The 10,000-nt window shown below is 49.0% G+C and overlaps 1 protein-coding gene across 6 annotated transcripts in view; it reads right to left on the bottom strand.

The window, feature by feature from the left end:
• ncoa7b (nuclear receptor coactivator 7b) overlaps positions 1-10,000 on the bottom strand; it is a 39,408-nt gene that overhangs the window by 22,459 nt on the left and 6,949 nt on the right. For all 6 annotated transcript variants that reach the window (XM_079583623.1, XM_079583622.1, XM_079583625.1 and 3 more), the window contains exons 4-5: positions 7,307-7,377; positions 7,094-7,201 (exon numbers count right to left, since the gene is read on the bottom strand). In XM_079583623.1, coding sequence (XP_079439749.1) covers positions 7,094-7,201; positions 7,307-7,377 — 179 coding nt within the window. The remainder of the gene's footprint in view (positions 1-7,093; positions 7,202-7,306; positions 7,378-10,000) is intronic.

The following is a 10,000-nucleotide window of genomic DNA, read 5'->3' as shown; positions in this document are numbered from 1 at the left end:
GTGAGTCAGTGAGTGAGTGAGTGAGTGAGTGAGTGAGTGAGCCAGTGAGTGAGTGAGCCAGTGAGCGAGTGAGTCAGTGAGTGAGTGAGTGAGTGAGTGAGTGAGTGAGTGAGCCAGTGAGTGAGCCAGTGAGTGAGTGAGTGAGTGAGTGAGTGAGTGAGTGAGTGAGTGAGTGAGCCAGTGAGTCAGTGAGCCAGTGAGTCAGTGAGCCAGTGAGTCAGTGAGTCAGTGAGTGAGTGAGTGAGTCAGGGAGCGAGAGAGAGATAGAGAGAGAGAGAGTGTGAGTGAGTGAGAGAGTGAGTCAGTGAGTGAGTGAGTGAGCCAGTGAGTGAGTGAGTGAGCCAGTGAGTGAGTGAGTGAGTGAGTGAGTGAGTGAGCCAGTGAGTGAGTCAGTGAGTGAGTGAGTGAGTGAGCCAGTGAGTGAGCCAGTGAGTGAGTCAGTGAGTGAGTGAGTGAGTGAGTCAGTGAGTGAGTGAGCCAGCCAGTGAGTCAGTGAGTGAGTGAGCCAGCCAGTGAGTCAGTGAGTGAGTGAGTCAGTGAGCGAGTGAGCCAGTGAGTCAGTGAGTGAATGAGTCAGTGAGTGAGTGAGTCAGTGAGTGAGCCAGTGAGTGAGTGAGTGAGCCAGTGAGTGAGTGAGTGAGTGAGTGAGCCAGTGAGTGAGTGAGTGAGTGAGTGAGCCAGTGAGTGAGTGAGTCAGTGAGTGAGTGAGTGAGCCAGTGAGTGAGTCAGTGAGTGAGTCAGTGAGTGAGTGTGTGAGTGAGAGAGTGAGTGAGTCAGTGAGTGAGCCAGTGAGTCAGTGAGTCAGTGAGTGAGTGAGTGAGTCAGGGAGCGAGAGAGAGATAGAGAGAGAGAGAGTGTGAGTGAGTGAGAGAGTGAGTCAGTGAGTGAGCCAGTGAGTGAGTGAGTGAGTGAGCCAGTGAGTGAGTGAGTGAGTGAGCCAGTGAGTGAGTGAGTGAGTGAGTGAGTGAGTGAGTGAGTGAGTGAGCGAGTGAGCCAGTGAGTGAGTGAGCCAGTGAGTGAGTGAGCCAGTGAGTGAGTGAGCCAGTGAGTGAGTGAGTCAGTGAGTGAGTGAGTGAGTGAGTGAGTGAGCCAGTGAGTGAGTGAGTGAGTGAGTGAGTGAGTGAGCCAGTGAGTGAGTCAGTGAGTGAGTGAGTGAGTGAGCCAGTGAGTGAGTGAGTCAGTAAATGAGTGAGTGAGCCAGTGAGTCAGTGAGCCAGTGAGTCAGTGAGCCAGTGAGTCAGTGAGTCAGTGAGTGAGTGAGTGAGTCAGGGAGCGAGAGAGAGATAGAGAGAGAGAGAGAGTGTGAGTGAGTGAGAGAGTGAGTCAGTGAGTGAGTGAGTGAGCCAGTGAGTGAGTGAGTGAGCCAGTGAGTGAGTGAGTGAGTGAGTGAGTGAGCCAGTGAGTGAGTCAGTGAGTGAGTGAGTGAGTGAGCCAGTGAGTGAGCCAGTGAGTGAGTCAGTGAGTGAGTGAGCCAGCCAGTGAGTCAGTGAGTGAGTGAGTCAGTGAGCGAGTGAGCCAGTGAGTCAGTGAGTGAATGAGTCAGTGAGTGAGTGAGTCAGTGAGTGAGCCAGTGAGTGAGTGAGTGAGCCAGTGAGTGAGTGAGTGAGTGAGTGAGTGAGTGAGCCAGTGAGTGAGTGAGTGAGCGAGCCAGTGAGTGAGTGAGTGAGCGAGCCAGTGAGTGAGTGAGTGAGTGAGCCAGTGAGTGAGTGAGTGAGTGAGTGAGTGAGTCAGGGAGCGAGAGAGAGATAGAGAGAGAGAGAGAGTGTGAGTGAGTGAGAGAGTGAGTGTGTGAGTGAGAGAGTGAGTGAGTCAGTGAGTGAGCCAGTGAGTCAGTGAGTGAGTGAGTGAGTCAGGGAGCGAGAGAGAGATAGAGAGAGAGAGAGTGTGAGTGAGTGAGAGAGTGAGTCAGTGAGTGAGCCAGTGAGTGAGTGAGTGAGTGAGCCAGTGAGTGAGTGAGTGAGTGAGTGAGTGAGTGAGTGAGCCAGTGAGTGAGTGAGCCAGTCAGTGAGTGAGCCAGTGAGTGAGTGAGCCAGTGAGCGAGTGAGTCAGTGAGTGAGTGAGTGAGTGAGTGAGTGAGCCAGTGAGTGAGTCAGTGAGTGAGTGAGTGAGTGAGCCAGTGAGTGAGTGAGTGAGTGAGTGAGTGAGCCAGTGAGTGAGTGAGTGAGTGAGTGAGTGAGTGAGTCAGTAAATGAGTGAGTGAGCCAGTGAGTCAGTGAGCCAGTGAGTCAGTGAGCCAGTGAGTCAGTGAGTGAGTCAGGGAGCGAGAGAGAGATAGAGAGAGAGAGAGTGTGAGTGAGTGAGAGAGTGAGTCAGTGAGTGAGTGAGTGAGCCAGTGAGTGAGTGAGTGAGCCAGTGAGTGAGTGAGTGAGTGAGTGAGTGAGTGAGTGAGCCAGTGAGTGAGTCAGTGAGTGAGTGAGTGAGTGAGCCAGTGAGTGAGCCAGTGAGTGAGTCAGTGAGTGAGTGAGTGAGTGAGTGAGCCAGTGAGTGAGTGAGCCAGCCAGTGAGTCAGTGAGTGAGTGAGTCAGTGAGCGAGTGAGCCAGTGAGTCAGTGAGTGAATGAGTCAGTGAGTGAGTGAGTCAGTGAGTGAGCCAGTGAGTGAGTGAGTGAGCCAGTGAGTGAGTGAGTGAGTGAGTGAGTGAGTGAGCCAGTGAGTGAGTGAGTGAGCGAGCCAGTGAGTGAGTGAGCCAGTGAGTGAGTGAGTCAGTGAGTGAGTGAGTGAGCCAGTGAGTGAGTCAGTGAGTGAGTGAGCCAGTGAGTGAGTCAGTGAGTGAGTGAGTGAGTGAGCCAGTGAGTGAGCCAGTGAGTGAGTCAGTGAGTGAGTCAGTGAGCGAGTGAGCCAGTGAGTGAGTGAGTGAGCCAGTGAGTGAGTGAGTGAGCCAGTGAGTCAGTGAGTGAGTGAGTCAGTGAGCGAGTGAGCCAGTGAGTCAGTGAGTGAATGAGTCAGTGAGTGAGTGAGTCAGTGAGCGAGTGAGCCAGTGAGTGAGTGAGTGAGTCAGTGAGCAAGTGAGTGAGTGAGTGAGTGAGCCAGTGAGTCAGTGAGTGAGTGAGCCAGTGAGTGAGTGAGTGAGTGAGTCAGTGAGTGAGTGAGCCAGCCAGTGAGTCAGTGAGTGAGTGAGTCAGTGAGCGAGTGAGCCAGTGAGTCAGTGAGTGAATGAGTCAGTGAGTGAGTGAGTCAGTGAGTGAGCCAGTGAGTGAGTGAGTGAGCCAGTGAGTGAGTGAGTGAGTGAGTGAGTGAGTGAGCCAGTGAGTGAGTGAGTGAGCGAGCCAGTGAGTGAGTGAGTGAGTGAGTGAGCCAGTGAGTGAGTGAGTCAGTGAGTGAGTGAGTGAGCCAGTGAGTGAGTCAGTGAGTGAGTGAGCCAGTGAGTGAGTGAGCCAGTGAGTGAGTGAGTGAGTGAGCCAGTGAGTGAGCCAGTGAGTGAGTCAGTGAGTGAGTGAGTCAGTGAGCGAGTGAGCCAGTGAGTCAGTGAGTGAATGAGTCAGTGAGTGAGTGAGTCAGTGAGCGAGTGAGCCAGTGAGTGAGTGAGTGAGTGAGTGAGTGAGTGAGCCAGTGAGTGAGTGAGTGAGCCAGTGAGTCAGTGAGTGAGTGAGTCAGTGAGCGAGTGAGCCAGTGAGTCAGTGAGTGAATGAGTCAGTGAGTGAGTGAGTCAGTGAGCGAGTGAGTGAGTGAGTGAGTCAGTGAGCAAGTGAGTGAGTGAGTGAGTCAGTGAGTGAGTGAGTGAGTGAGTGAGCCAGTGAGTCAGTGAGTGAGTGAGCCAGTGAGTCAGTGAGTCAGTGAGTGAGTGAGTGAGTCAGGGAGCGAGAGAGAGATAGAGAGAGAGTGTGAGTGAGTGAGAGAGTGAGTCAGTGAGTGAGTGAGTGAGCCAGTGAGTGAGTGAGTGAGTGAGTGAGTGAGTGAGTGAGTGAGTGAGTGAGCCAGTGAGTGAGTGAGTGAGCGAGCCAGTGAGTGAGTGAGTGAGTGAGCCAGTGAGTGAGTGAGCCAGTGAGTGAGTGAGCCAGTGAGTGAGTGAGCCAGTGAGTGAGTGAGTCAGTGAGTGAGTGAGTCAGTGAGTGAGTCAGTGAGTGAGTGAGCCAGTGAGTGAGTCAGTGAGTGAGTGAGTGAGTGAGCCAGTGAGTGAGTGAGTGAGTGAGTCAGTGAGTGAGTGAGTGAGCCAGTGAGTGAGTGAGTCAGTGAGCGAGTGAGCCAGTGAGTCAGTGAGTGAATGAGTCAGTGAGTGAGTGAGTCAGTGAGCGAGTGAGCCAGTGAGTGAGTGAGTGAGTGAGTGAGCCAGTGAGTGAGTGAGTGAGCCAGTGAGTCAGTGAGTGAGTGAGTCAGTGAGCGAGTGAGCCAGTGAGTCAGTGAGTGAATGAGTCAGTGAGTGAGTGAGTCAGTGAGCGAGTGAGCCAGTGAGTGAGTGAGTGAGTCAGTAAGCAAGTGAGTGAGTGAGTGAGTCAGTGAGTGAGTGAGTGAGTGAGTGAGCCAGTGAGTCAGTGAGTGAGTGAGTGAGTGAGCGAGTGAGTGAGTGAGTGAGTGAGTGAGTGAGTGAGCGAGCCAGTGAGTCTGTGAGTGAGTGAGTGAGTGAGTGAGCGAGTGAATCAGTGAGCGAGTGAGCCAGTGAGTCAGTGAGCCAGTGAGTGAGTGAGCGAGCCAGTGAGTCAGTGAGTGAGTGAGCCAGTGAGTGAGTGAGCCAGTGAGTGAGTGAGCCAGTGAGTGAGTGAGCCAGTGAGTGAGTGAGCCAGTGAGTGAGTGAGCCAGTGAGTGAGTGAGCCAGTGAGTGAGTGAGTGAGCGAGCCAGTGAGTGAGTGAGTGAGCGAGCCAGTGAGTGAGTGAGTGAGTGAGTGAGCGAGCCAGTGAGTCAGTGAGTGAGTGAGTGAGTGAGTGAGTGAGTGAGTGAGTCAGTAAATGAGTGAGCCAGTGAGGCAGTGAGTCAGTGAGTGAGTGAGTGAGTCAGGGAGCGAGAGAGAGATAGAGAGAGAGTGTGAGTGAGTGAGAGAGTGAGTCAGTGAGTGAGTGAGTGAGCCAGTGAGTGAGTGAGTGAGCCAGTGAGTGAGTGAGTGAGTGAGTGAGTGAGTGAGCCAGTGAGTGAGTGAGTGAGCGAGCCAGTGAGTGAGTGAGTGAGTGAGCCAGTGAGTGAGTGAGCCAGTGAGTGAGTGAGCCAGTGAGTGAGTGAGCCAGTGAGTGAGTGAGTCAGTGAGTGAGTGAGTCAGTGAGTGAGTGAGTGAGCCAGTGAGTGAGTCAGTGAGTGAGTGAGCCAGTGAGTGAGTCAGTGAGTGAGTGAGTGAGTGAGCCAGTGAGTGAGTGAGTGAGTGAGTCAGTGAGTGAGTGAGTGAGTGAGTCAGTGAGTGAGTGAGTGAGCCAGTGAGTCAGTGAGTGAGTGAGTCAGTGAGCGAGTGAGCCAGTGAGTCAGTGAGTGAATGAGTCAGTGAGTGAGTGAGTCAGTGAGCGAGTGAGCCAGTGAGTGAGTGAGTGAGTGAGTGAGTGAGCCAGTGAGTGAGTGAGTGAGCCAGTGAGTCAGTGAGTGAGTGAGTCAGTGAGCGAGTGAGCCAGTGAGTGAGTGAGTGAGTCAGTGAGCAAGTGAGTGAGTGAGTGAGTCAGTGAGTGAGTGAGTGAGTGAGTGAGCCAGTGAGTCAGTGAGTGAGTGAGTGAGTGAGTGAGCGAGTGAGCGAGTGAGTGAGTGAGTGAGCGAGTGAGTGAGTGAGCGAGCCAGTGAGTCTGTGAGTGAGTGAGTGAGTGAGTGAGCGAGTGAATCAGTGAGCGAGTGAGCCAGTGAGTCAGTGAGCCAGTGAGTGAGTGAGCGAGCCAGTGAGTCAGTGAGTGAGTGAGCGAGTGAGTGAGCCAGTGAGTGAGTGAGCCAGTGAGTGAGTGAGCCAGTGAGTGAGTGAGCCAGTGAGTGAGTGAGCCAGTGAGTGAGTGAGCCAGTGAGTGAGTGAGTGAGCGAGCCAGTGAGTGAGTGAGTGAGCGAGCCAGTGAGTGAGTGAGTGAGTGAGTGAGCGAGCCAGTGAGTCAGTGAGTGAGTGAGTGAGTGAGTGAGTGAGTGAGTGAGCGAGTGAGCCAGTGAGGCAGTGAGTGAGTGAGCGAGCCAGTGAGCGAGTGAGCCAGTGAGTAAGTGAGTGAGTGAGTGAGTCAGTGAGCCAGTGAGTGAGTGAGTCAGTGAGTGAGCCAGTGAGTGAGTGAGTGAGTCAGTGAGTGAGTGAGTGAGTGAGTGAGTGAGTGAGCGAGTGAGTCAGTGAGCGAGTGAGCCAGTGAGGCAGTGAGTGAGCAAGCCAGTGAGTCAGTGAGTGAGTGAGTGAGCGAGTGAGTCAGTGAGCGAGTGAGCCAGTGAGGCAGTGAGTGAGCGAGCCAGTGAGCCAGTGAGTGAGTGAGCGAGTGAGTCAGTGAGCGAGTGAGCCAGTGAGCCAGTGAGTGAGCGAGCCAGTGAGTAAGTGAGCGAGTGAGCCAGTGAGTAAGTGAGTGAGTGAGTGAGTCAGTGAGTGAGCGAGTCAGTGAGCGAGTGAGCCAGTGAGGCAGTGAGTGAGTGAGTGAGTGAGCGAGCCAGTGAGCCAGTGAGTGAGTGAGTGAGCCAGTGAGTGAGTGAGCCAGTGAGTGAGTCAGTGAGTGAGTGAGTGAGCGAGTCAGTGAGCGAGTCAGTGAGCGAGTGAGCCAGTGAGGCAGTGAGTGAGTGAGTGAGTGAGCGAGCCAGTGAGCCAGTGAGTGAGTGAGTGAGTGAGCGAGTGAGTGAGTAAGTGAGCGAGTGAGCCAGTGAGTAAGTGAGTGAGTGAGTGAGTCAGTGAGCCAGTGAGTGAGTGAGTCAGTGAGTGAGTGAGTGACTCAGTGAGTGAGTCAGTGAGTGAGTGAGTGAGTGAGTCAGTGAGCGAGTGAGCCAGTGAGGCAGTGAGTGAGCGAGCCAGTGAGGCAGTGAGTGAGTGAGTGAGTGAGCGAGTGAGTGAGTAAGTGAGCGAGTGAGCCAGTGAGTAAGTGAGTGAGTGAGTGAGTCAGTCAGTGAGTCAGTGAGCCAGTGAGTGAGTGAGTGAGTCAGTGAGTGAGTGAGCCAGTGAGTCAGTGAGCCAGTGAGTGAGTGAGTGAGTGAGTGAGTGAGTCAGTGAGTGAGTGAGTGAGTGAGTGAGTGAGAGAGTCACCTGTCCAGGTACGAGGCTGTGCGAGAAGAGTCGGTTTAATTGCACCAGTTTATTTGGAGTGATGTTGAACTTCAGAGCGATGCTGTTCAGAGTGTCCTTCAGTCCAACCTGACGATCGGCACATTTATAATTAATGTGTCACAAAACGCATTTGAGTTTATTGATGAGCCGGACGTGCATGAACAGTGTTTAAACAGTAAGAAATTAACTCACAGTGTACTCCACGGTTCCTGGGGGTTTACTTTTCTCTTTCTTGGTCTGGCTGCACGGCTTACTGTTGTCATCTGAAATTAAAGTCACCATGAAATCAAAATGGACAATTCTTGTTTGGTATATTGCTGCATTTATTATACATGATTTATCAGTGCACATCATCATTGTTTTAAAGCCATGTTTCTGGTAATCTTGAATCAGAATAACTTTCCCATCTCTTCTCTTCTTTAATGATGTGGGCGGGGCAACCTGTCACTCAAATGAGATCAGCCAATAGCAAACCACAACCATCCCATCAATTCTCCACAGACAATATCAAGCCCCGCCCACATTTGTTCTTATTCCAGAAGCCGTTTCATGCCGACTTTAAAGATTCAAAACACTTAGTAAGTACACATACATTTAGAAGACGCTTTTATCTGAATTTAATTATTAGTTTTGGTCCCGCTGGAATAATCAGTTTAAAGTTCCCCTGCAATAATAGTATCCCTGAAAACTCTTCTGTGATCACCAAAATTACATATTTAACGTTTTTTTTTTCTTGAATGCCTTAAAATACCGTGAATGTAACTCGACACCCTTGCCTCATTTATTATGCGCGGTTCTATGAATATGCAAATTAGCCACGCCTCCACTCACTCAGAGATCCACTGGTGGACGATCACACGTTGATCTGATTGGTTACAAGGTAGTGTGTGACGTCAGAAACACCAGAGATTTCAAACCGTGTTTTTGAGACTGTCTTTGGTTCACTGCAGTTTTAAGCAGAAAATACTCAGCAATGCTGTCCACTTATGAACTTACACATGGTGTGTGTTAAAGCAGATTAATAACTCCACATAGACACATAAACAACATTAAAAACGTGATTTTTCACCACAGGGGGACTTTAAATAAAGCAAGTTTAAATACTACTATAATTACTAAATATAAAACTGAAATGACAAAAATTACTTTAAAAATGAAAATAGAAAATATATACAATAAAAGCTAGTTTAAAATATGAATACTATTACAGAAAATAAACATAACTGGTCCACATCAACACCCAGCTACAGAATAATCCACACACTGACAAAAGCTTTAAAGACTCATAAAGCGCTGTTGTTTGTTAAATGACGTCAGCCTGTGTGATGAGGCTCTGCTGACTGCTTCTCATATAGATTATCATGTCAAACATAAAGAACAATACGAGCGTCATTCAACACTGCTGTGCTCTGAAACCCGAGAGCAGACGTCAACACAACATCTACAGCAGTTACAGGACCGAACACGCACGCTAGAGATATTCATCACATCACACCGGCCCTACACTCACTACACAGCACAGTACAAACACTAAAACGTCTTTAAAGGGGGTGTATGTAAGAATTTACATGTATTAAAGGGTCATGAACCCCCCCACTTTCAGCTCAAGTCTAGCTCACAAGTAGTGCTGTAAACGATTAATCGCGATAATCGAATCCAAAATAAAAGTTTGTGTTTACATAATATATGAGTGTGTATTGTGTATAATTATTTTGTATATATAAATACACACACATGCATGTATATATTTAAGAAAAATGTGTTATTTATATATAAAATAGTTCTATTTATATATAATATAAAAATATATATGCAGTATATAAAAGCAAATATTTCTCAAATATGTATGTGTGTGCATTTATATATTCAAAATAATTATACACAATACACACACATATATTATGTAAACACAAACTTTTATTTTGGATTCGATTAATCGCGATTAATCGTTTACAGCACTAGATTAAAGCTGAATTTAGCATAACGGTCACAGTCAAAACATTAACCACCGCATATCCTGATGGAGACGGAGGCTGGGACTCACAATATCAGGAGCGACACTGTTCATGCAGAGCTCTATTCACTTCTATAATCGTTATTATTTACAAAGCAAACGGACTACGCGAGTATAAAGTTGTATTTATTAGCAGCGTGTGCTAGCGTATCAACAATTAGTGTAGAGAACCGAAATCATAACATAAAACTGTGTAACTAGTGTAACTTCACAGTGAGGTTAAAAGCTAAATGTATCTTAGAGCAAAAGTGTGTTGTTGATCTCGAGGGTTTCGCTGACTGAGGACGTCCACACAGTTTAATCCAAAGACGACACTTGTAAGTATTTTATTTCGGTTTTGGGAAGGGAAAAAACGGACACCCCCTCCAGCCTCTCTGGGAAACACGTATCTGTGTTACAAATGCCCCCGGCACAACGGTTAACCATATTTCTGATAAACTACGACGGTAATAGCCTGCCGAGACCAAACATATGAGACGCCGGTGTTAAAGTCAATGGAGCGCTGTGAAGAAGTGTCGGACCGCTGTGGAGCTCGTTCTCGGCTGCGCTGTGATTGGTCAATCTACATTCTAGGGCGTGGCTTAGCCAAAGGCGAATTAATGCTTATTAAAGTTACAAAAGTTATTCAGTCAAGAGCAGTGAGTGTCCTTTGTCTAGACAGCAGGAATATTAGTCTGTGCCTTTTGTTGTTTGATTAACAGGACAATTAACTTAAGACATAACCGACTATATTTACTAGGATACTCGCTATTTTTGTGCATCATTTAGTGTGAAAGTTGGTGGCTGCAGTTCACTTAACGGCCACCGGTGTCGCTATTAACAAGGTTTCTGAATTCTACCTAATTAGTGTGGTATTTATTAGCAATTGTGTG

This window comes from Phoxinus phoxinus, assembly GCF_949152265.1.
Source record: "Phoxinus phoxinus genome assembly, chromosome: 16".
Classification (NCBI taxonomy): Eukaryota; Metazoa; Chordata; class Actinopteri; order Cypriniformes; family Leuciscidae; genus Phoxinus; species Phoxinus phoxinus.
This window is presented reverse-complemented; position numbering and strand designations above follow the sequence as displayed.